Source organism: Seriola dumerili, unplaced genomic scaffold (assembly GCF_002260705.1).
Source record: "Seriola dumerili isolate Sdu_G_001 unplaced genomic scaffold, Sdu_1.0 BDQW01000331.1, whole genome shotgun sequence".
NCBI classification, from domain to species: domain Eukaryota; kingdom Metazoa; phylum Chordata; class Actinopteri; order Carangiformes; family Carangidae; genus Seriola; species Seriola dumerili.
The window spans coordinates 2,038,174-2,065,757 of record NW_019174586.1 but is presented as its reverse complement, the minus strand read 5'-3'; the positions used below and the strand labels follow the sequence as shown (position 1 = coordinate 2,065,757).

The 27,584-nt window shown below is 40.8% G+C and overlaps 1 protein-coding gene across 4 annotated transcripts in view; it reads right to left on the bottom strand.

Moving 5' to 3' along the window:
* mid2 (midline 2) overlaps nucleotides 1–27,584 on the bottom strand; it is a 143,301-nt gene that overhangs the window by 10,392 nt on the left and 105,325 nt on the right. For all 4 annotated transcript variants that reach the window (XM_022760089.1, XM_022760087.1, XM_022760086.1 and 1 more), the window contains 5 exons: nucleotides 21,964–22,071; nucleotides 16,815–16,963; nucleotides 15,248–15,375; nucleotides 14,681–14,824; nucleotides 8,751–8,912 (listed from right to left, as the gene is read on the bottom strand). In XM_022760089.1, the coding sequence (XP_022615810.1) occupies nucleotides 8,751–8,912; nucleotides 14,681–14,824; nucleotides 15,248–15,375; nucleotides 16,815–16,963; nucleotides 21,964–22,071 (691 nt within the window). The remainder of the gene's footprint in view (nucleotides 1–8,750; nucleotides 8,913–14,680; nucleotides 14,825–15,247; nucleotides 15,376–16,814; nucleotides 16,964–21,963; nucleotides 22,072–27,584) is intronic.

Sequence of the window (27,584 nt, the reverse complement as noted above, 5' to 3'; positions counted from 1 at the left end):
CACACAATATGGACACGCAGGACAGTTTACCAACAGAATGACGAACATCATAAAGTCAACAGTCCAGTGTTTGACTGTCAGCACAGTAGCTGCCTAGTTGAATGCCGGCATGCATTCAGATTAGCTTTTGTTTTGACACAAACAATATGCTCAGTCAAAATGGAGCGTAGTCCTCACTTTAAAACAATAGAGCTGCTCTATGAAGACATATCTAAGCCTGGGTTTATGTTGTAGGTACTCCTACTTCACACCATGCTGCAGCTTTGTTCTTCAAAATGACAAAAGTGGATGTAGATGTTTGTATGCTTTACACAGTGGTCCAGGTGCAATTGCCAAGCTAGGAGGCTGGAATGTGGACAGAGCTAGTTGTAGTGGAAGCACACATTCGTACCTCAGCCGAGCAGCTTATCACTAGTCAGGGTGGGAGGAGAATTTTGGGGAAGTATAATGTTTTAAACAGAGTTGGATCTTTTTTCAAATGTACCCTTTACATTTAGAAAAAAATAATCATTTACCTTCCTATAAAAATCACATTCAATAACCTGTGAGGAAAGCAAATATCAGTTTTTGTGAATTTGTGAATACAATGAGTAAAAGAATATTCACATATCACACATCAACAGACTTCAGACTTAAATACATCTTAAAAAAAGGTTGATCTCAGTTTGGCTGCATGTGCTGATTCCTCAGCTGAGGAAATCACATCTTAAAAGTTGACTGCCAACTGCATGTGCAATCAACTCAGACACTGTGAGAAGCACTGTGACCGGACATGATAGTCACTGGCCTGCAGGATGGGAATACTAAACAGAAGAAAGAAACATGCACCTACAGAAACATACTCCATGATAATAATGTAAGACCTCTGTACCAATCTACAGCCTTCATGAAGCTGTTCTCAGTCTAAATCTGAGCGATTTCCTCTGTCCTAAACTAACAAACTGTTTTCCTCCTCTACTGCAATTTTGTGTCCTGTCGGTATGAATTCATTACTGAGACAGGCAGCCAATTAAAAAGCATAAACAGGGCACAATCTAATAAAAGCTGTCGAGATTAATGTGATTTCTTTGTCAGCCGCCACTCTAATAAGTTGTGACCAAACTCGGGCGCAACCTTAATTCGATTTCATGCTTATGAATGCATAAAAACATGGTGCTTTAAAAACAAATATAATGATTATTATGTTGTTCGCCAGAAGATGCGGCTCAGACTTTTTAATCTTAAAGTGACTAGATGCATGTTTGGCTTTGAATTAATTTGATAAGCTTCATTATTTTTGTTTTTCAGAAAAAAGGAATGTAAGAATTTATCTGTATTCATTTTAAATATTGAAAAAGGCCTGAAAATCTGGAGTCAATGAGAGAAAAATCAATATAATACCTGCAAACTATGAGGCTTAGGAACAGAAAACAAATGATTTTATTCTTTATTTTCTAATATTAGTTTGTTTGTATGAAGGAAACATCTCATCCATTGACTTAAGATTTATAAACTGCAACTGGCTCAATCTTACTTTGACAATCTGTGTACATCGCTGAGGCCTGGACTGTAGTAATGGGTAAAAACCAGTGGATTGAGGGCACTCATGTCTGCAGACACTCACGCCTGCAAAGAGCTATTTGGTGTCTCTTATTCACTCAACACTCTTACTCTAACTCTGCCACTTTTCATCCACTTCCGTGATCTCTCTGTCTCTTTGTAGGTCCCTTTCCTTCACTTTAGAAGATAGTCGTGTAAGAGCCTGGTCACAGTTCGCTCTGAGGTAAATGCAGAAGTATGGTCATGGCAGCAAAAGGTCACACACACACATGCACACACACACATACACACACTCTCTTCTCAACTGCCTTCTTCATCATACTTAATTCATATGTGTTTCAAGAAGATGTGAGTTACTTCACGTTAGCTGTGAGCGTCTAACAGCACAGTGATACCGCTATATACTACAGCATTAGCGCCTGTGTTCACTCTGAGCCACTCAGCGTTCAATGAGTGGTTTCACTGGTGTGGCCTAGAAAGCCTGTGAAAGCTGTAAGACTTCACAACATGATTTTAAATGTTGTCTCAATCAAACCAGCTGAATTGCACGAGACAGGACTGCAGTAGATGTGTGAAGCCATTGAAAGAGCACTCCACCAGTGTAGTATTACAGCATGGTCGAACTCATGATGGACTTTCTGCTTTTATATATACATAAAAAAAAGGATGAAAATGAATGTAGCAGAACCAATGATATCATCTTTTTTTATTCCACACTTTTGTCTTCCTTGTCAAAACTACATTACCTACAATGCAACTTGACTGCCGAGAGTGAAGTTGGAGAATCAGCTGTGTTATGCTGATGGAGTCTAATGTAACTTTGAGCTGCTAGCCTCATGCAGAGATGAGCTGTAGAGGTCTGGTAAGCTCACTTCTTTCGAACTCATCAACTCAACTCATTAGATTTTGTGCAGCTTCCTCTGTAGCCACAAAAGGCTTTATGCAACTTTTTTTCACATGCTGTATGTAGTAGTACTCCCCTGTAAGACCTGTAAACAGACTTTGGCGTATGGTGGAGTTCCCTTTTAATGTTCCTGGGTACCATGACTATAATGTCATCATATCTCTTCATTTATCATGATTTCCTTTGGATACCATTTGATAAGGATAACAATTTAAATTTTCAAAGGTCTCCAGAGCTTTTTGGCTCCCTGCTACTGTTAATCAATTTCACATAATTTGCTGCCCTTGACCTTCCTCATACATTTATGCAAATAGCCTCAAACACAAGTTATTCTAGGTGTCGTCATCGCGATGCCAAGTAGGGCCCTTGAAGGCAGATGCTGCAGCAGCAAAACAATGTCTTGTTTTTCCTCTTCCTCCCTCTCTGTGTCTCTGTCAGACAAACATGCAGGCATTTACACACCCACAAATGTGTATACAAACCGTCAGCTTGTGTACATCTGTATGGGATTACAATAAGCACGTGTGGCCTCTCCTCGCCATGAGACAGAGAGTCGCGGCATCTTGAGATGAAAGGCTTTACCTCTGGGATGAATTGACAGATGGCACAAAGATTGAAGAAAGGGCACCAGAAGAAGAGATCATATGCCATAGCCAGGGGTAACAGAGGACGGCGTGCCAATAGAGAGGTTACAGAGGGACATTAAGGAGGAACATGAAGAGTCTGAGGCCAAGACAAGACGTTGCATAAGAGAGCAGACTTTAACAATGCTTTTCGAAAAAACAAGTCGGTGTCAAAATCCTTCATTTGTTTCCAATACTAGCAGTTCCATCAAATCTTATTTCAGTATTTGTTGTTGTTGTGATGTAAAACCTCAGGTGCCTGAATGACCTTTGCTTGAATACTGTGACAAATTGTGTCCTCAGAGTTCAAACTAGAGCAGTTTATTCAATTGCTGCTCTGAAAACAGTTCTGATTTCTATTGTTCATTTTACTATTTGATTAATTTGCTCTTTGTTTTGCAGCAATTTACATAATACAGCTGGAAATTGATTGACATTGCTCCCCTGTGCTTGCTTTTGTGCTGCCATATTTACACAGTTTACCACATTCAGATTTGTTTTACACTTATACAGTGCTGCATTTTGGGTGTACTAAGTAGTTACTCTTTAGAACAGGGAGTTGTGATGCATGACTTTCCAGTATCTGTGTGACTGCGTTCTTTGCTTTGCAAGCTTCTGCCTGAAATATGATGAGCTTAGGCTAAAAGCCTCCAGAGCCTCTCATCTTAAAAAATGTGACAGCTAAACCCTCCAATCTAGTCCCAGACAGAATGAGAGACTTCAAGAGCAAGGAAAGAAGTTGTGGTTCTCAGCTCAAAAGCTTGCTACTAGAGCTCGTACGGCAGCAGAGTCTATAGAGAAACCTAATAAGCCTGTCAAAGTGAGATATTTGTGATCAGTTTTGTTGTGACCCATTTTAATCCAGAAACACTGCTCGGCTTCACCAGAACAGATGAGTGAGCCACTTCAATCTGAATACCAATTCCTCCGAGAAAAAGGGGGAGGAGAGAGTGGGAGATATGAGACAGAAAGAGGGACAAAGACATGAGAAACTGACAGATGCACACACAAACACACATGGTGCAGGTGCCATAATGAAAACCAAAAAAACCTCAATCATGGATAAAAATACAGGATTGTTTTTTTTTTGTTATTTTGACAGCTTGTCGAAACCATTGCAGCAGAGAGAAGTGTTGGTTGCCAATCAGAGGCTCAAAATCTCAACCAAACTTGGCTGTGGGTGGACAAGCGTTTCCCCCTGATAGCACTGGCTGCCAGAGAACAGGAGGACTGACAGCGAGTAGGAGAGACATGGGAGAAATTATACAGCATTATATGTCAATATTATACAAGAGAAGTTTTGGACATTAAACTAGTCAGTGTTATATACTGTGCTTAAACTCTGTACTATATTTAACTTTAAAATATAGATGGTAATGAATGCAAAAAGGCTTAATTTTGATTTGAAACAGTCAGGTGATAGAAATATTCTTGACTCAAGGTCCACTTACTAGCTTTTTTTCAGTGCTTTCAACCACACCTCACAGTATTCATCGATGTATGACCTGATCAAATTTGACTTTTGGTCAGATATGTTTAATTTTTTGTGTAATCTATGTATTTAAGATGCATGGAGCATGTAGACCTTAACAACAGGGGACACAATAATAATAATAATATCAATGATAATAATAATGAATTATCATTTTGATTAATGCTCATTATTATTTTCAACTAGTTTGTCTAAAAATCTTCATTGATTTTACTCCTTTTTCCACTGTTCTCTTTCCCATGAGGCTTTGCCACAAATGTATTTGTACATAAGGCCAATAAAGAAAGCTGAAATTCAAAATTCAAAATATTGGAGTGTGTCTTGCCTTTCCTTCCTAGAAAAAAGCCCATTCAAGCTGCCTGTTATGTAACGTGGCACAACTGGCAGAAGAGTAATGTATAACTGCTTTATACCTGTGTACTACTAGTAATTATTTTGGTATGATTCTACGCAGTGTAAAGTATGTATCTACTACTTTGTTATGCATGCATTAGCCTATATGTATTACATACATATGATGGGGTATATGCTATGGCAACATGTTCATTTGATCTAAACGTCATGCCAATGAAGCTTCATTTGACTGAGCTGGATTGTGAGAGAGTGAGAAAAAGAGACAGCGAGAGAGACAGCAATGTAATAGAAGTGAGACTGACGATGAAAGATAACACCTATACCACCTCATCATTTGTCTGTATCAAGGGAGGACATTATAAATTTAACTGCTCCTAACTGTTATTTATATTGTTCCCAGTAAGGCGGCAAGTCCTGAGCATCTGTGACAGTGAGCTGAACTGCCAGCTCCAGATACTCAGCGCTTCACCTCTAAATGCTCCTCAGCTACAAGTCGTGCCTGCATCACACTGAGGCAGTAATCCACTCTGATGCCATAAGAAAAGAGCTTAAGTGCTGACATGCTCCATGTCCCACAGGCAGGGCGTGTCTAGAAGAATTTGGGTGTGCGGGATGAGAGGGAGCACAGATTCAGATGAGAGGGCCGGTGATATGATGGATGACGGCAGAAGCTAAAACCTGTTGTGCTTAAAAGTACCAGATGGCAGCTTCATATGCAGGACAGGTGTAGTGGTGGAGAGGGGGAAACTCTCTTTAAGGGCCCCCTCGTCGCTAATAACTAAAAACATATATTTAATTGGTAATATGAACATAAAAAGGGATAAAATGCAAAGTATGCCTTTGTGTCCTATTGGCTATAGAAACATAATTCTGGAGAGAACATTCCCACCAGTAATAGCACTTTTAAGAACTTAACTTTTAAGAGCTACATATACTCTGTGCTTTATCTGTCAACGCAAAGCAATAATCAAATCTCAAAATCTAATAAAAAGATAAAGTGGGAGTGACAACGTGGACAAAATTACACACAGACTAGATTAGGGAAAATACAAGTTGTGATTGCAGTAACTGATCATTTAGCAGTTTAATATCAACTCCATAACACCAGTAGGTCCAAGGGTCCAATCAAATTTTGTCCCATAAAGCATTAAGTACATCAGCAGCTAAAACTATCAAATATAGTCGCTTAAAGCAACACCGAACAGTTTTACAGCCGCAAACAGACATCACAAAAGTCTTGTTCCTCTCATCTCTCACACTGGTGAAAGATCTCCTGCTAATATTTTTTATTCATTTAGTATGTGTTCTGACAATGCATGGCTTAAATCCAAGATTGATTGTTATATCAGTTATATAGTTAGCGTACTTGAAGCTTGAGCTGACATGTTTAGATTATTCATTTTAAGATGAGCACACATTTAATTACACAGAGCAACACACAAGGCTTTTAAAAGGAAAGATACACTAAAATAGTCACATACTGGGACTCTCTGGTGTGTGTGTGGGCTTCAGTTGATCGATCCCCTTGTCCAAAATCTGGTAGTGAGTATATTTCTTATTATTATTTTCAGGTTCAGTATCTGGTGCCACCGCTGGACCTCCCCCCTTCTCACAGGCCCATTTAGTATGTGCGTGCAGTTCCTGAGAGGGAGAGAGATCATCCCTTGACTACTGCAGTTTCCCACACACCTATTTTACCCAGCAGAGTGTATCCAGATTACAGTTAATCCTAAATACCACAGCCAGACTCCTGACAGCAGCTACAAGGAGTTGGCATATCAACTCCATTTTAGCTTCGCTGCACTACTGCTGCAATTTAAGACTGATTTAAAATTTTATTGAGCACCCTTGAGGCACATCCTAAATTAGCTATATCGCTGAGGTTTTAACTCTTATTGTGCCACAGCTGAGCCTAAATAGGCTTTTTATTAACTTGAAGTAGGATCTGTTTGTTATGCTATACACCTGTACCTTTGTGTAGCATTTTCTAGACTGAATTTTCTCTATTTTTTCTTATTTCTTTGTGAGTATGAATATTAGGTTCACCGTAGCCTTACGTGCCCCAATCAGTGTTGAGGCTTTTATACACATTCTCTGTTTATCTGCTCACATCTTGTTAAGTGGGGAAGCATATAAAAGAAAAAAAAAAAACAGAGTTCAAAGCCAGGACAAGATTCTGCAGCAGAAACCACAACTTTAGGGGGAAAATGAGAGAAAAGAAATACAGACTGAAAGGTAGAAAACGTGTCAATTAAACATCATCTTTTCTGTCTGCAAAAACCTGCCTTCACCTAGTTAGAGAAACAACTTCTTTATATATTCCAAGGAACAAGTATGAATATTGAAGAAGAGAAGATGTCAAAAAGACAGCTTCCTCAAAGTGTAGGAACTCGCTGCTAAACAAGAAACCCGGGTGACTTAGCCGAGTAAAAGATAGAGAGGAACAGTCAACCAAAAAAACAAGCGACAAAAGGGAGATGTCATGCTGCCTATTAACATTCTCCAGTTGCCGTTGTTGTGCAACATCCCACAGAAACTATAACAGCTTGGAACAGAGGTGCTGGTGTTTGGAGGGGTGCGGAGGGGTTTAATCCCTGCAACATCTGCAGAGGTACATGTGAGTCTAAAAGTGATGCTTTCGTGTAACTCAGTACAAGCTGACAAGGTGTGTAGGAGAGGTAAATAAGGAAAGAGGAAGCTGTCATATTCGCTGTATACTGAATTCTGCTACTAGCATGTCTTAAATTAGCACTGACGCCTTCTTCATATCATGTGATTTAAGCCACACCACAGATTACTTGAGTAAGGTGCTGCGAATACATCGCAGCAAAGTTTGGGAAGTAAAATGGACATATGACCTTATGCATACTCTTGGGGGGATTAAAGTCTGAGTTATAACAAAGCTGTAAATAGTGAGAAAATGCTGCACATACTTCTACGTACCGTGAACTGACCTAAATAATCCTACAATACTTGATGCCTAGTTTTAAATTCAGAAGTATTCAGGCAAGCCTAAGGGGTAAAACTAAATAACTGATGCTGATATTTTACTACATGCTCTGCCTGATACCTTAAAAAACCCGACTGGTAACAATATGCTTTAAGCAATAAAGACATATTCACCCAACTCAAGACTACTTTGTGCTACAACTTTGCAAAAACAAAGCTACCATTTGTAGCTCCACTGAAATCACAGTCATAATGGCATCTTATCCTGTGACCACAGCAATGCACAGCCACTGCTTGGGAACTGTTTAGGTCTTTGACAAGAGAGACTGTTTTTTGGAACAAATTCTTTGCCCCAGATGATGCAACTGTGAAACTGATTCAATGCATCAGTCAAAAGATGATGACGTCCCTCCTGGGAATATGACTAAAAAGTAATGGCTCACTGTGAATTATTTTTAAAGACATTCATGTACATCCTTACTTTTAGCCTTAAATCATTCAGGGAAGCGCTCATGGAACATGTAATGAAATGTTTCTGACATAAATCTGTCAAGGTGCTGTTTCAGGTTCCTCCTTTCATTTTCACTTTGTTGCCCTCTGGACAGAAAATGTAACGATCAGGCTAGAAACCAAAAGCAATGCATAAATATTCTGTTACTAATGAAAACGTAATCTACCCTAGTCCTAAATCTGCTCCTTATCTTCCACTCATTTATAAATCAAAGATAACCCCCTGGGAAAAGCTCTGAGCAGTGAAAGCCTGTAAGTTCTGTTGCACAAAGGATACAGACAGACTTTGAATTGTATTAAATATCAAAAAACAAAATTTACAAGGTTTGTAAATGTTCATAGGAAAGCAGGCAGAGGTGCCACATGGGCCTTCACTTACTGTTGGTTTTGAGGCGGGCTGGCTCACTGTTGCGGCTTCCTGCCTGGTTGATAGCCTTGACAAAGAAGATATAACGGGTGCCACTCTGCAAGCCGTGCACCGTGTAGTGGTTCTGCTTGATGTTAGGTACGATCATCCAGCTGTCTGCCGAGTTGTACAAACCTGGCAGATCCACAGAAACACACACACACACACACACACACAGACACAGACACACATAGCATGAGTAACCAAGTTCTGTTGATAGTTTCTGGGTAAGCAGAGCTACAGTGAGTCCTGCTGTGAATCTTTTCATTGGTGTTGAACAAGAGTGAAAACAATTCTCCCCAGAATCCAGTCAGAGCAGTGTCTCATTTTTTTTTCAACAATACCATATGACATTTATGTATACATACTGATCCATCCCATCACCTTTCCATCAGGTTATTCATGACGTACTCCCTGAGGTGATATTGTGTGTTGACCAAGCTGAATCTAGTGTAGTACCCATTAAGAACAAGGGACTCACATCATAAGACAAATGCATCTCTGTAGTAAGCGCCTGAGGGCAAAGGAGTGTGACAGCTTTACTGTTCAAATGTATGGAAACATGGGCAATTCCAACATGACCCCAGTTGGTGGGCGCTTTGATTCGAAGTGCCTTGCAGTAGAGGGTTAGTAATGGCTGGGCTGGCTCTGCAGTCACCTGCTTCTAAACACAGTCTTTTCAGTCTCTCAGCTGCAGCCGACTGTGAAGGATAAAAGGGAAATCTCAGCTAAGGGCAGAGGAGAGGATTGTCTACAATGGGGTGCGCTTTTGGTCTCTAGTCTTGTGTGAAATAACAGGGATGAATTTATTCACCTTAACTGACCCACCACATTACCACTACTTTTTTTTTTTTTCTTTTTTTTTTTTTTTTTTTTTTACATATGAAATGGTGTTTGCCTGAATTTTAAAGCTGAAATACACAACTTTCAAGCGCATTAAAGTTGGCAGCGTTGTTGTGGAAGGCTGTGTGGAGGACCACTGGTTACTTGAATCACATATTACAAAATTTGGAAAATATGGCAGTTAGCTAGGTGTGATGATGCTGCACAAACAAACATAGCATCTTGTTTAGTTGAACTACAGCTGAGGTTAATGTTTGTAGAGCTGAAAGTAGAATTATAATCCCTTTCATTGTCTCATTTTTACTCCCCAGTGCAGAATTGCAGGGAAATAAAAACCCTGAAAGGCTCTCAGGGCCATGCCTGCCATGTCCCTTCTGGTGAGGATGCGTTGTGAATTATTGAGCAAGATGGCAACAGCATGCATAAGTAATAACCAAGAGTCTGCTTGTAAATATAAATACTTCACGGGACGCAAATAAGGCCTTTAAAAGTGAGGCAGCTTTAAGAATGAATGAAGGGGAAGGGACTCTTAAAGTTGAAGTGAAGGCTCTACATATCTGCGGACTTCCACGAGCTTTCCTCAGACAAAGAAAACACTGGAGAAAGCATTCATATTCCTTTAGTAGATGAAAGACAAAGACAACAGCCAGCAGATTCAACCGCATTTTATTTCAGCCTCGTCTTAATAAATATGCATCCACTGTCAACAATGAAATACAATTGCTGTTTTCCTCACTAAAGCCAAGATTGTTGTTCTACTATGACAGCTGTCCCTTGTTGTTAAGAAAATTACGCCTCCCACCTGTCGTTTTAGCCACATCCTGTTAAAATTATGGGGGCTACAATGTTCTGTGGGCTTTCAAAAAGAGATCCAGGGAAAGACGAGGGAGAAGGACTTCACGCTGCTTTCCATTTTCAAAGCTTTTGATCTCCATCCGCACCTCTCCATTTTTGCAAAATCAAATTAGGTCAGTACACAGTAACTCTATATCACTACTTTTGCAGCTGAAAAAAAGGGGGTTTCTGATGCTAGTTGTGCTGCTTTGGAGTAGGTGAATGCGTCATTGAAGAAAGAGAGGAAATAGATCAGATGGTGTCTTTCATCCAGGCATCCAGTCTGTGTGTTTGTGTACGCTATGTATGTGTATGTGTGTGTGTGTGTGTGTGTGTGTGTGTGTCTGTCTGTCTGTTTGTGTCCGTGTGCGTCTTGACTCAGGAGTGGCCACATGAGAAGGGAATGGAAACACAAAGTATCCTGGGAATGGAAGAGGCTTAGTTTTTGATGATGCAATATAGAGTGTGTTGTGACAGTGTGTGTGTGTGTGTGTGTGTGTGTTTGGCTGCATGGATATGTGCTGCATGTTTGTGTACATGCCACTCTTTTTAATTTCTTATGGAGGTAAAGTCTGTTTGTGTATGAGAAGCTGTGCACCGACATCCATCTCTTGGTGCCTCTACATAACTTTACAGAGTGTACTGTTTGTCTGCAACAACAGAAAACTCATCATCATTTCATCGAACATTGTTACAAAGATTCACACTACTATTATTCTGACAAAATCCTTGTTGTCATAAAGAGTGAGAGAGATTTTCACCAAACTCTGGGTTGTTGTAATACCCGCTGCGATACTGCTTTTCACCTTTGATAATCATGTTAATACTTCACCACAGGCTAGTGCTTATGAATACACATGAACAACAGATAGCAGCTGGAGTCAGCAGGTAGGTATCGCTGGTGTGGTTAACATACAGGCCTCCCAGAAAAACATATGGATTTCTATTAGTCCAGAAAGATACAGTAAAATTGCTTCAGCTGAGCAATGCAGATGGTAAATGGGTTTCAGTGAGTAAACTGTTCTTTTCCTAGAAATAGAAAACAATAGAAGAACTATCATGGAACTAGTGAGGATGTTTGGCTTCTCAGCCTGCAGTCAGCAAGTTACGTAGATGACAGCCACTGGCCACCAGGAGAGGCATTGAAGCAAACTAAATGGACACAGAACTATAACTGGCGCTCTGTAGTTATAGTCAGGAGACAGTCAACACAAGGCTATTACAAGGCTGTGCCATTTTAAATTACTCTCCTGTTTTTCCATACAAAACAGATGTGGTCAGAATGTTGAAAAATGTGTTTACTTTTACCTTCATTATGAGCATTAATTCTTTCTTACCAAGAGTTAGATGTGGAGATTGATATCACTCTCATGTGTGTATGCTAAAGATGAAGCTATACAGCCAGAGGATGGTTAGCTTGGTTTAGCATACAGACTGGAAACAAGCTAAAAACAGCCAAAACAGCTAGCCTGCTGCTGTCCAAAGGTAAAGAATATCCACCTACCAACACTTCTAAAGTTGAGTAATGAACATGTTATATCTGGTTTGTTTACTCTAAACAGTGATACGGGAAATAGTGTACTGAACTGGCAATCTGTGAGATTGCCAGGCAACCACTGGAGGCCCCTGACATCAATCTGAGCAGTTGGTTAAATTTGTATCAGCACAATGTTTATGGCCATCATTACCTCTTAGTGTCATGTTATTGATGAAACCATTAGGATGTAGCATTTAATTATTAAGGTCATATAAACATAGTGTTTACATCAGAGTTACTGTCTGACATACTAGAATTACTGCCTTGCGGCTGTAATTCCACCAAACAGTCAAGTTGCACTGTACATCCATGTCTGTCCAGACTCATATAATATATGTAGTGAAGACTTTGAAGGGATTAAATAAAAGTTATTAAGTGTATCTTGTGATAATTAGCGTATGAATCCTGGATTTATGGCCAAAAACGTGTTCTGTGAAATTCCCTCAATGCATTCCTTAGATATTGCGTTCATGGGACAGACGGACGAACCAAAAAACACCTCTGGTCACGACTGTCGGCAGCACGGAGGCGTAAAAAGCACAAACTAAAGAGAGTGCAAATCAACACGGACCCTTTTCCCTTTCTAGATCCATTAATCAACAATTACACTCAGCTACTCTGTTTCTCTCTTGTTCTCTCTGTTCCTGTCATCTGTTTTGATCTTCATCGCAGGAATCAAGGTCATAAGATAAAAGATGACTGACTACAATATGTCTGAGTGTGCGTGTATTGTAGAGGATAGAAAGCTGAATATTACATGTGAATACTCAGGAAGGAAAACAACCATTTACAGAGGCGTGAATGCACAATATGTGGATGGCTGGGATATTTGCAGCTTGCAATGGGCCACAGGTAGCAGCTACACAATTACAGTGCAGACATCTTTACTAACAGTCATATTTGGCGGTTTTGACACTGCTTACATTTCTCCATGGTATTTGGATTCACTTGCTGATTCTATTTTCTGCTGCTCTGCTTGGATGCTCCTGCAGAGGCAAGGTTCACAAGACCCCACAAACCCCTATTCACCTCCTCATGGGAGGCCCAAGGCTGAGGATGAGACCAGACGAGAGAAAAGGAGAGAGCCAGGATAAAGCTCAAGTGGGAGCATTTAGCCACTTGGAAAGTCTGAGAAAAATGCTATGGCAAAAACTCAAGTGGCATGGCAAGCTAAATGGGTTTCTCTCTTTCTCAGTTTCTCCTGTGAATCTCTGAGGGCTCTGTGGCAGCACATTGCTGAATATCTGAGTCACTCAGTCTATCACAGCTGAAATGTATCCTGATGTTTCAAATGGCTGGGGCACTTGAGTCGCATGTTGAGATGGAGAAATGTCAGGCTACACAGAGGGGAGGAGAGGAGATGATGAAAGGATCAAAGTGGGGAGGAAAAGAGGGGAGAGGCGCAGGTGTGTGTGTGTGTGTGTGTGTGTGTGTGCGTATGCTTGAATGTGCACGATCCTATACATTAATCATATCCTCCTCATATCAGTAAGTGGTAATTTTCAACTCCCCTATGTAACCATTATCCACTCAGATCCTCACCTGCTCTCCTGTCGCTCTCATCCTCCACAGAGGTCTTTCTTTCCCAGCAATCAATCAATCAATTAATCAGTGATAATGTGATTAGCTAACCCATGAAAACTGACGCCATCTAAATGTACACTAATCTTACACCATAACCCAGACTGTGGGAAAATATTCATCAAATTTTACAGGATTGCAATCAAATGAGTCGTTTATATTTTGATTACAGTTGGACAGTGTGAATTTGTCAACCAATTATGGGAAAACAAATGTGGTTCATTCTGGTATAACATACAAAATATGGGAAAAGGAGCAAAAATCTTAGACACAGTTTGTGACCACGGTGGTGGGCTTGCCTGTAACAAGGGAATTTGGTCTCATGTTATGAGCCAAAACATTAAGGATTACACAGGCAATATTGCCACATGGTGGTGATGTTGGATCTTAATCTGCAACCAGAATCTAACCACCTGCTCCAAAACATTGCAGCACACTGTACAGTGCAGCTAAACTAAACGCAGAACATATGTAACAAGAGAGGGACTGAAGCATTCACATTGGCTAAGTGGAGACAGATTAATGACACAAGATGAGACAGTGTACGAACAATTTTAGCATAATTTGCTAGCTTTTCTAAAATGCTTGCAAAAAATATTCCAAATATAAATCATGACATTTTTACAACTCTGAAATGAAAATGAAACAGCTAGAACACAGGGAGAAATGGAAGAGGTTGAAAGAGGACAGCAGTGATTTTACACTCTCATCTCTTGTGTCTGCAGAGTTTTCACATAATCCCAAATACTAAATAGTGAATCTATTTGAAGCATATCCTCATGATATGTGTATGTCCTATTTTTGTAACAAGTAAGTCTTGATAAGTCAGCTCTGTTGCTCTATAAATACGAGCATGGAGGACAACAAAGACTAAAGCTGGACAGAAAATCTAGGTTATGCAACACAGTTTGAATAAAATATTGAACATAAGAAAACACTGAAAATAAGACTGAGGAATACTGGAACTATTGTGCTGCTCCAGTTTAATTCTTTTTGTAACTGCAGAGAGGTGAGTGAGTTTCTTTGTGCTTCTTTTGGGCTGGTGCATTAGTGTGTGTGTGTGTGTGTGTGTGTGTGTGTGTGTGTGTGTGTGTGTTACGTGACTCACTGATAAAATTTGTCTGGCCAGTGTAAATGGTGTACTGCAGCTCGTAGGAGGTGACACTGAACTCGTCCTCGGACGTCCAGTGAACAGTGATGGTGTCATGGGAGGCGGTGCACAGCTCGTCTCTTATGGATGGCGGGTTGGGAGCTACATCCGGAGGAAATGACAATTATGATTCATAGTGAGACGGAAATGAAGAAATTGTCATCATTAAAGTGTTTGATTTAATATAGAAGTAATTCTTAGAAACACAATGATGGATTGAGGAAAAAAATTACCCACTAAAGGTTACATGAATTTCATACCAGCTGGTGGCTGGGATACATTTCTTAACCTGGTAATATAAATTGTTCATTTTTTCTAGTATAGGAAAACCTTATAGGGTAAGTTACCTTTTAGCTTGGATGCATACATGTAAATAAGTTACAAAGTATACAAAGGGTTTCATATGCCAAATTGTCAGAGAAATTCATCAACCTCGAGAGGACTATTTGTCCTGTATAACATTAAATCACCCAAAGCATAGTTTCAAGATTTTGTCATGATGACGGCAGCAGACTCAACTCTTACCTGTTAGGTAATCTAGTCCTTCTAAAATCTTCTTCTCTCTGGAGAAATCCAGGGCAAAATTGTCAAACGCCTCATTCAGGTTGACGTCAGGGATGAGTACCTGGGAGGAGGCCGTCGCCATGGCAACCCTTTAGCATAGTGGCCAGGACATGGGAGGACATAAAAAGGAAAAAAAATGTCACAAGGAAGGGTCGAGAGGTGAGGGAGCGGAGGAGGGCCAAGAGGTCAGATGAGGTGACGAGAGGAAACGAGCGAAGGGGCAAAAAGAGGGTGAGAGGTGATGAAAAGGTGGAAAAATGTGAGGAGAGAAATGAAAGCGGAGAAGTGACAAGAGGGGAGAGGTGGTAGACAGAATCAGTGACACATGGAAAGGTGAGAGAGAAAGAAAATGTAAAAGAGAACATAAAAGATATAGGAAATTCACACTTTCAAACAGATCTGTCTGCCTCCTGCCCCACATCCCTACCTCGGTGTTGTGTGTTAACCCACAGAGTCCACAAAAACATAGATAAACCAGACACACATTGACACACTGACTCCATAGTCTGTACAGCTTTGTAGAAACTTTTGCCTACTTCTGCTTTGAGCATTAGTGAGCCGTCTGTGGCAGGAGCCAGCCTGAACCACAGTGCTGGCAGGGTTACAGAGCAGAGTAAAGCAGGGCACAGACCAGCACTAGTCCTTGAGACTTTTGTTCCTCAGTGAGGAGAAAGCAGCCGGTCAATAAAGCGCTCAGGCAGGTGCTAGGGAAAAAAAAAAAAAAAATACAGAGTCTGGGCCAAAGAAAAAGATGCTACACTTGCTGCAGATTTTGCTCAGGTCTTTGACTGTGCAAGAGACAGAGAGAGAAAGCTGCTGGCCTGCCTACAGAACGATGCAGGTGGAAATAGAAAGTGCAGCGCCGGCCCTTTAAATGATAGATGATTTTCAACGGAGGCCTGACATTGATCGCAGCAGCCAGAGAGGTTTGATATAATGCTGATTTCACCAGTAAGCCTTACTCTAAGATTGGAAAAAAGTTAATACAGAAAACTCGTTGTAGGCATTTGATTAAAAAAACAAAAACAAATTTGTACTGTCAAATACATAAAAAAAGTTTTACTGTGTGACACAAGTGATTCTACAGAGAGGAAGAGAGAGAGGGAGACTACAGTGGGCATGACCAGTCTAACACACTCTGCTCTTGCCTCTACTTACAATGAATGAAATCACATGGAATCAGTGCTGCTTCTTAGTATATGTTACACTTTTAAAAAAGGAACAAACAACAGCACAAAAGGAACAACAGCACAAAGACGGAGGCTGCAGTAGTAAACAAAGTCAAGGACGGCAGAAATGAGGACAGAGCTCTTGCCTGTGAGTGCATTTGTTCACGTGTCTCATGTTTCTGGTCTTTTTGCAGATATTCCTGAGTGGCATGTGAAAGGGTGTGAACACCTGAACAGGTCTCTAACCAGTGATGTATAGTCATAAAAAAAAGTATGACAATCAAACAGCCATTGATATAAGCAAAGACTTCATCGCTTGTTCTACATCACTATTGTGTATGTTTGTGTACATCACCCACCTCTCTGCTACATTTCGGGCGGTCTGGAGGAAGCGGGCGTGGTCGTTCTCCTTCAGGCTCTGTTCGGCCTGCGTGATGAGGGCGCTGGAGCGCTCAAGACACTGACGACAGTTTGCAATCTGTTGAGCCAGCTTACGCAATTTCATCACCTGGAATACACACAAACACAGCACATGTTGCTCTGTTGCGACACACTGATTCATATTCATTCGCTCAATCTGCATCCGTACACTGTCTTTCATCACCACTTCCCAAAAACTCAAACAAAAAGTAGGTCTTTGGTGTTATTGATCTTTTATGCTCATCTCCTGTGGCCAAAAATAACTTTCTATTTGCTCATGGCAAGTCCCCCTCACTCCACTGCACAAATTCATGAATATGTGCCTCGGAGCATCTTCTACCTCCAAATGCATCACAGCTTTAGTCCAGTGAATTCAGTGTGAGGTATTCATCATTTTGACAGTCAGTAATCTACAAATATGTTCAACACTTCCAGAAAATATTATTATGCATTTCTGCCAAATTACTCCCAAAATACTGATGGGAATCCGTTTAGTCCCCACCCTCCACACCACCACCTCCAACCCCCACCCCTACCCAAAAAAAAAGATTCCTGTTAGGTGAAACCAAGAAGCTAACTCTCGATGGCTGAAGTTTTGTCACTGTAAGCGAAAAACAGCACTTGATAGAGGCTGAATGTGTTGGACACAAATATCAAGAGATGAGGACTCTGAAGTATATGCAGCATTAATTACACAGTGAGCAGATGACATTATCCCAGCTCACGTGTGGAGCTGATGACAGGAGGGGAAACAAGCTGCATTAGGATGTTATTTCATCCTCAGCCGGGCCAAACATTTAACCCTCGCACCCATAAAATGTCTCCCTGATGTAACTACTCTATCGACCTGGTGTCCGACGGCTGTAAAACTCTCAATAAACAATCACACAGTGATGCGGACACAGGCGCAGAGACAGGAGGACACAAAGAATGCAGCGGAGAGGACAGACTCCTGGTTATGGGGCCAGAGTTGGAACAGAGTTGGCTCTTCATTCCAACACTGACCTCATGACCGTGTTGCATAATCGACGAGCAGAGGTAAACAGCATAACGTGCTATCTGATATAATCACAGCAAGAACAACATGTACAGAGTGCTACATATATGTATGCGTATGTGTTCGTCTATTTAAGATCTAAATATTGAGAAAAAAAGATTTGCAAGATGGACTAGAAACCACTATTTGCTCTTGCCCTTTCCGACCAAACAACAGTTATTTCAGCATTGTAAACACTTATCTATCTCCATATACTTGGTGTGGAGATAAATGCACCAGCACAATACAATGCCCCGAAGTCCAAGCAGGAAAGAGAAGATTTTGACCCACAAGTGTCAGTATTAACCTGCTTCGTCTTCATTACAATGAAACCATGCTGTGCACGAGGAGAGGCAGTTCAGTCACGTCAGGGTTCAGACTCTTTATAAACAAACACACACACACACACACACACACACACACACACACACACACACACACACACACACACACACACACACAGGGTTTTATAATGCAGCACCTTTTGACTGTAATTTGTCAATGGTTGTACTGTAATATAATTTCCGACTGAGCATAAGGAAGCCATTCTATGTTAATTCCAAATTTAAGTAATCTATTTATCTTCATTATGGCTCATATCCTGATCCCCAAATTAACTTAGTTTGATGAAACTCTCCACAGGAAATAACACCGGCTGCTTATGAGCGCCAAGCCTGTAAACGAAAGGTGAGCTGTAGGATAAAATACCAGCTTTGGTATGGAGTGCATCTCAGCACTGGTGATTAAATGAAACCTTAGTGAACTTTTAAATGGCAAACAGTGAAGTGACGTGGGCTCACTGTGTGAAAACAGCACACTTTCAGCAACGAACAACAACCCAAATCTCTCAACACAAAATAAAACTTAAAAGAGACCAAATAACATCTACAATTATGAGTGCACTGAAAGGATTACTCATTTATATTTCCAGAAATGCATTTTGTCTTGCAGCACTTGAATAAAGAAGAATTCTGAGAAAGAAAAAAAAAATGACTGGGTGGCAATTGGTTAAGAGCTTGTCATCAGAAGCTCTCAAAAAATCAAAACACTATCTAATGTGCACTGGCTTTCTACTGCTGGAAAAAAGCTGCTCCTGTTTAGAAGCCTCTCTAAGCTGGCGACTTAATGGAGTTTTCAGTCGACTTCTTAGCTGCTTTTCCACTAAGTCCACCATAATCTGTTGTCACTATAAACGACATCTGAGCAGGTTGTTGACCACACGGAGAGGAGAGGCGAGACAGGTTTAATGGATGGGTTATTATTTGGAAACATACGCCGCAAACATTTTAGAGGTGATTGCTCCCTCTCTCTCACTATAATGGACAATATGGCATGGTCTGTGTGTGTCTGTGTGTGTGTGTGTGTGTGTGTGTGTTTTTGTGTGCGTGTGTGTGTGTGTGCGTGTGCGTGTGCGTGTGCGTGTATGTATATGTGTAGGTGTTTTTGTCTGTCTCAACTTGCAGTGTCTGCATCACCCTTAGCTGAAATAGAGCAATCTAATCAAAGCTTAAATATTGAAGTGCCGGCCCATCAGTATTACAGTTGGGTTATCAATACAAACACATACATATACAATTGAATATTGTACTGTTGAGTACAGCAAAAGATTTTTTTGCAAACAAATTTACTTTTTTTTTTTTTTACTCTGTATTTTATTAGCTTAAAAACCGAGCTACCGTATCTTCATTGGTAGCTAACTAACATCTACCAGAGAAGCAGTGGAAGTAGTAAAGTGTTTCATTAGCCTATCAACCTGTAGGAATGATTTATAGTTCTAGTTATATAAGTTATAGGGCCAGGTCTGGAGAAGACAGGGTCTGGATTCAGATCTGGACCGCAGACCTCCTATTAGTGACCTTCTGATCGGCGCTAACCACCACCCCTGAAAGGTTTTTTGATGCCATAACTACACCACCCGACTTTTGGCATTGCCTCTGATATACTATGAGTCACGCAGCCAGACAGATGAGGTCCTTCCTTGTCAGGTAAATGTAAACATAGGTTGTTTTAGGCATTTCGACAAATGCCTAATGCTGTCGTTTTTCTGTCTCTACTCGCCTTAACCTTATAAAACTCACATAATGGACTGTCAGCGGCAAAGCTGGTTTTAGACATAAGGTGGAAATATCTTAAAACCCAAAAAGGGATTTGAGTTGTTAATCCTCAAGTCTATGAAGGAGCAGTTAAAATAGTTTTCAAAATGAGAATGAAAGACAGAGAAGCAAAGAAGATGCCTGAAAGACAGGCAGTCATATGATAAAAAAAAAAATGCATGCACACGTCAGGCCATGGGAATGGTGTGTGTTTTGTTTTGGCAGGGAGAGATTAGGCATGACTGCTGAGTCTCCTTAGAGAGAGACAAAGCTTGTTAAGTGGAGGTGAGACAGAGAATGAGAGCACCTTGCACGGCTCCTCTCACCATGAACAAGCCTGAATAATCCTGTTATTCTGTTGCAGAGTCACCTCTGAACACTTCCCTTTCTGACACTGTCCTCAACAGAAAAATGACAGCATTAGTAGTTTGTTCTAATGCTTCAAACGACCTCTCCTCTCCTCTCCTCTCCTCTCCTCTCTCCTCTGGCAAACATCCATTTTAACACACCTATGATTATTTGAATTACTCAAGGTTGATTCATCTTCCTTGACCCTTAAACTACCTCAAATCTTAACACATTGTCCTGGAGCTGACATCAATCAAGCTCTCCTCTGGTGTTTTCCCACTTACCTCCGTCTCCTGCATTTCACTCCTCTTCCCTCTCCTAGACAGCCTTTTACAGACCCAGACTCTCAGGAGAACAAGCCTTGCATTTTGTCTGCAATCACTGCGGACACACTCTGACACACTTCCTCCCTCTCTGTCTCTGTCTCTGTCTCTGTCTCTCTCTCTCTCTCTCTCTCTCTCTCTCACACACACGCACACACACACACCTACTTCAGTCCTTGTGTTCAGTGTTTGGGAATCTTTCATCTCTCGACAAAGCTCTTTTGCTGCCTCAGAGCATCCTCCACAAGCGCTTAAAACTTCACCTCTGGGAGGGTGAGATTAAGAGTTTGCCTCTGCCCTGAAACCTTAGGCACTCGGGGGTGGGAGGTGGTGGTGGGGGGCACACACTCATATCCACCTCGGCACACACACCACACACACACACACAGCACAAGCACCACAGCACACACACACACACACACACACACACAACACCACACACAGACACACACACACACACACACATGTCTGTACAGTAAGTCCTGGACTCTCTTTGAAACATCAGCAAGAAGTTCAGAGCAGTTTTTGCTGTCATCTCAGATTCTTTGGTTGTGCGAGAGGCCGTTACTGCTCCCTCTCTCTTTTTCCTCACTTGTCTCCTGAAGCATCCATGTGAGATATGTTTGGGTAAACAAGCAGGCAACTACAGAGGTAAAAAAAAAGAAAAGAAAAGAAAAAAAAAACCAGAGCAAATATATTCTGTCCATAGCACTGCTGCTCTTGTATTCATTCTCCTGTATAAAAACAAAGCCTCTCTACCGGTGGACTGTGACCCAGGGCTGAGTTTCTTAAAGATGTATTTGTCAGTTTGGCTTCTTCAACGGGCGGTGAGCCGTAACTGTTTGAACTGATGCAGTATGAGTGAACCACTGGAATGTGAATGCAATAAATCCATACCTCTATTATAAACTGCATTAATCAATATTGTTGAATGAATCAATTGATGACGTGTATTGTCAAAGGGGCTTGTAAATCTCACCGTAACTTATCCTTCAACACAACTTTAAGGAGCCACAGTACATTTTTCAGAAGAAACTTGTGGGACCTGCTCAGCTCCAAACAGCAGACAGACATAATTTTCTACGAAGTTGGTGGTGAAAATCTTATTTGACTTACATTCATTAGTTGGTCAGAAACATGACTCCAATGTCATTTAAATGTTACAATCATGTCAGTGTAGATTTAGCACGCGGAAACCACCTATCTTCCTAATTTCAACTCAAATTTCTCTCTCAAGTTAGACCCGAAACTGACTGAGTATAAAGGCATGCCGGGTAAAACTTTATACCTTGGACTCTTTGATCTTCACAGCGATGACCTGCTTTCTCTGCCGAATGATCTCCACGAGCTCATCGCACTCCTCCACCAGCTTAGCTTCATGCATGGCTGTGTTCACCTGCAGAGAGGAGCAGAAGATATACATGTGAAAAAGCAAATTAAGACGCCCTCGAGAACACACTGAATCACACTAACCCCGCCATAATGTGTCTTATATTTTTTTGTGTTTGTCACATGAGTTCGTTTTTCTTGCTCTCTCTTTGTGACAGGAGCTTTGTAAGATTTCTGGTTTGGCAGCCAGGATGATTCATATCATCACTTACACACAGATCACGTCATTCGATTTTGGGTTTCGTTATGCATTCTGCACACATGGAAAAGCCGCCTCCATCAAGATGTGCACCTGGATTAGAATTAACTTGTGAACTAAAGAAAGATATGCCATTTCCAACTCTTTAATTATGTCACTGGAAACACCATAAATCATTATACATTACAAAGCGCACATTGATCCAGGGGGAAAAAAAACTAATACATACTGTTGATGAAGTGATTGGTCTACAGCCACCAATTTAGTGTGCATTGTAGGTATAGTGAGAGAAGAACAACTCAGTGTAACATGTAGATGGAATATTAAACTAAAATATTCTGTTTCTTGCTGGAGGGAAAGTCTATCACAGCTCATAAAAAAGGGTACATTTAAACCACCACTTGTTCCTGTACGTAACGGTAGGATCTTATTATGCACCACAGACTGCAATGTGCTGAGAAAGTGCCACATGAAATTCATAATTACACTTTTTTTTTCTAAAACATGTTTATTTCACTCATTACAAACAAGAAATAGGTTGAGGATTGTTGGAATATTCAACTCTCGATTAAAAAAATACCCACACCATGCCAATTTAATAGATTCTGTGATTATTTTAGGACCAAAGTTGCCAAGGCAACTCGTCATCAGTTCATCATCTCAGGCCAACACTAAATGAACAGCCAACTCCAAAGTCGTGTGGGTGGGTGGGTGTTACTGAAACATTAAGGGTGTTTGCTAAACTGCAATGCTGAACCACTACTAACAGGCCTGCCAACTGTAAAACACAATTACAGTTCCAAAAGTTTCTGAAACAGCTATGACGGGGGCTCAAATGGTAAAAAAAAGTTCGGATGTGCTGCTCCGACTTCACTGCTGAGGCAATGAGGAGAACAGAAAAACTGAATTTCTCTCATTAAGGGACATCTGAAATGTCACAGTGAGGACTGATGGTTTACCATATAGCTGCCTGTGATTGCTGCTTCACCAGCATCTTTAATCTAAATGCACAAGGCACAGAAAGAAACCTCATCACTGCTCTGTCTGTTCCTTTATCACGATTTTCCACATACAAACTGCACACTGTGTTGCTATCCACTGATGTCAGGATGTAAAAAGTTCCCATGCACTGATCTAAGATGAAATTGCCACAAAGTTGGAGTTGTGCTCTAAGTGCAAGTCCTCCACTGCGATGACAGGAGTCACCACTATTTTGTCTGCGGGAGCCAATTCAGAACATCAGAGAAATTACAGATTTTCTCCACAATATACTTTCAACAAGCCTGAGCGATGACTATGGGAAGCTTTCACTCAAAACAGGCAACTTCAGAGCTATCCAGAAAAAAAAAAAAAGGATTTCATTTCAGATACAGGCCTTAATGGTCACACAGGCATTCACAAACAACACTGCTGCTTTGACTGCTTGACTAGACGCTACAGTGTTTGTTGTCACAAAAGCACTGGTGAGCGTTTTCGGCAGTGCACTGACTGTAGCGAGAGCACTGCTTAGCTGGCAGCTCTCATACAGTAATACAGCAGAGAATTCATTGAGGAGAGACCCTTTAACTGCTCTGACTGGGTGTGGCCATCTTTAAGCGATGCAAAGGTTACTTTCAAATCAAACTGTGCATTGTGACAATAAAATCACAAAGATTCTTTAAAGACACAGTTGTTTGTTGATTTGAGATTTTAATCACTTTAAATGCCCCCAACTACAGGATACTGAAACTGAGGCAGAGGATTTGTTTATTTTGGATTTGAAAGGGCTTCATAATAGAAAATAAAATAAAATTAAAAAAATCGTTTGAATGAAGAAATAGTGAATCAGTCATCAGCATCTCCTTGATTGTCTACAGTGAGTTTTGTTCATCCCATTTTAAACAAATGACTTGTTTTAACATTGTTTTATCATTGTTGAATACAGAACAGAATTCAATGGGCTTTGGGTATTTAAATTTTCTTTACTTTTACAGATAAAATATGAGGCCATTTAATATCTTTAAACTATAACAGTATCATTATTAATAATATACATTTTGATCAATTTTGATTAATTCTCCATCCATAAATTCTACAGGGCTGTGACTTTATGTCACGCTGCAGACCATCCAACTACTTACTCTAACAACCAAGTTCCACTCATCACTGCACAAAGCTCATTACAACACGGCGATCCACTTAAGCCTCATTATTCACACACACACACACACACACACACACACACACACACACACAGACGTCCGCATGCACGCCAACACACAATTAATTCGGCACAGAGTCATATTATGATGACTGCAGGTTAGTAATTAAACAGGATAAATTCAGACGTCCAGGATCACTTTGATTTACAATTGAGCTACTTGGCAGGCTAGAGTTACAGAAACAATCTTCATCTCCGTCCTCCCCCTGTTTCACCTCGCACAAAAAAAACTCGTCCTCCTCCTTTTCTGCCAGCTCCCGACATTATTATCTACTCCCTGCAACACAAACACTGTCACCTACTGAGCATCTCCCTATTCATCAGGCTCCTCTGCAGGTGCACTGAAATCACAGTGCCAACTCCATGTTAAAGTGTCGCTCTATTATTGGAATATGTGATGAGCAACCGCAGCAAGATTGAAAACATTCAATGTGAAGAACTTTCCAGCTGCTCCTGCGATGAAAATTATTGTAAAAATGTGTGAAAACACTGTGAGACAGACTGAAGGGGAAAAAAAATGGAAACAGAAAATTTAAGAGGCTAGAAAGTCTAATCATAAATGGATCTTATATCCCAATTTCTGATGACATTCATTCATTATCCATACCACTTATCCTCCCCAGCTGATATTGAGCGAGGGTGGGGTACAACCTACACAGATGGCCAGTCCATCACAAGGCTGACATATAGAGACAAACAACCATTCAAACTCACATTTACACTTTTTTGAATTTAGAAATTGCCATTTAACCTAACCTGCATGTCTTTGGACTGTGGGAGGAAGCTGGAATACCTGGAGGGCAGGTTCGAACCCAGAACCTTCTCGCTGTGAGGCGACACCACTGCTAACCAGTGCACCACCATTAAACCCATTTCTGAAGACATGATTGATAGCATTATTAAGACTCTAAGCAAACTAATTGGGATTATCATTTCATATTGGGATTATTGCAAACATCTTTGCAAACAAGATCCGTCACACAACTTATTCATTCATCGTGGTCCATGTGTGTGTATTCTCACATGCAAATTCATTTTGCTATAATACAGCTGGCATTTACTGGAAGTGTACGACATTCATCAAAAAAAAAAAAAAAAGAATCACAGCCATGTGACACTCTATTAGGTAACATGACATAATTAGCAACTAACTAGAATTAGATAACTGTATCTGGAGCATTATGATCAAAATCAGAGGACAATCAGACAACAGGATAATTATATAAAAACAGGTGTGCATCACAGTACACTTCACTGGATCCTCCACCTATGGTTCTCTTATAGGTGGGTAACACTGAGCACGTACAGCATACTTCATTCACATATACATCATTAGAATGAGTTCAGCTCAGGCATTATGTGGTGCTGGTGGCGTTATGATTAAATTTATTCACCCATATTTTTTTATACGGCGGAAATAAGTACTGCATCACTTACAAGTTATGCAATTACTTTTTTTTTTCTGGCTTCAGGTGACAGTCACGCGCCACCCACTCGCTGCTGTTTCGGCGAGTAATGGCGTGTCTGATGCGTGGCCGAGCGGAGTGCCACTCATTCGGATGCTGTCAATCACACAGGGGTGCGCTGAAGTCAAAATGAAGCGACTCTTTGCCTCTTAAACTCCTCCCTGATACTGTGATTCAGCATTGTAATCTCTCACTACATTGCGATTCTTGAGAAACTCTGTTGACTCCAGATAAGTGCACTGAATTGTGTGTGTGTGTGTGTGTGTGTGTGTGTGTGTGTGTGTGTGTGTGTGTGTGTGTGTGTGTGTGTGTGTGAATTTTAATGATGTTGCAACTCTCATTCCCTCTTGATAATGCTATGTGCATTTGTCACAAAAACTTTCACGGCTGAAACACCATAATAACATCACAGACCCTCGCAAATGCTGGTAAATCATCTGCCCACCCGCCAGAACAAATCCCAATTTCTTTTCTTGCACTGAATCTTTACAAACTCATGTTGTGTTAACAAAACTCCAACCCACGCAACTGTATTTTAAATTCTTGTGGAGATCCCAAAGTTTCCACACTAAAGCAGGTGTATAAAATGATTTGCAAGGTTCCTACAAGAACATCTTGCAGACTTAAATTTGACATAATGATGCACTGAGAAAAAAAGGTTTGGATTTGAAGTGTTGGAATGAGTAGAAAGAGAATATATACAGGCATGTAATACTTTCACACGATGGAAAAATGATTTTCTAATGTTGGGTAGTTGAACTAAGTAGAAACGTAGGAGTTTAAGAAGTTAATGGCTGACTGCAGTTCTACATAAATCTAAGAAAAAACATTTTGAAAGCCTGGCAATGTAATCTTTGACCAATTATGGCAGTTACACAGTCTATAGTCACGCTGGGGCTGGGAGATGAGATATTTCATGATTAGCTTGTAGTGACTTTCACCAGTTTATACTTGTCTCCAAGTTCATGATTCAAGGCAAGTTGCCCTTAAAAACTTAACAGAGATTTAAGAGCACTGAAGCTCAGTTCGATTATTTCATTAATGAGCATGCAGATATTTTTTCGACCTTGTGATATACATTCATATTGGAGATATCCTGATTAATATTGTCATATTCAACTTAGCCATACTGCCTATAGGCCTTACTCACACCCACCAATTTCTAAATGTGGACATCTGGAGTAACCAGCAGACAACACAGCGAGCACAGACAATTGAACAATGTATGGCTCCCAAAATGAACTACTCTTGCCAAAGTGGCTCCCATTCCAAACTTTAGCGAGGAGTGGTCCAGGTTCAGAACAGCTGTTAACCTCTTGCTCACACTGAAACCCCTCACATCTGATATCAATTCTAGGCTCATTCCACTCCCATCAGCCTCTCCTGCAGGCTCCTATTCTTTATTTTTTCCTCTCGTCTTTTTATTCTACCTGTCTGACTGGATCCCCCCCTTTCTGTCTGGCCCTCACTGACCACTTCAATTTCTCTCTCACTGCCCCCCGTCCCCGTCCCCCGTCCCCCGTCCCCAACAGTGTCTCCCAGACATGATGTCCTTAAACAGATGCAAGGATTCAGTCTGACAGCTTTATCTCTGATGCTGCCCACAGATTCTGGGACTGTTCCTGCAGATTTATGATGCCCCGAATGGCACCTGG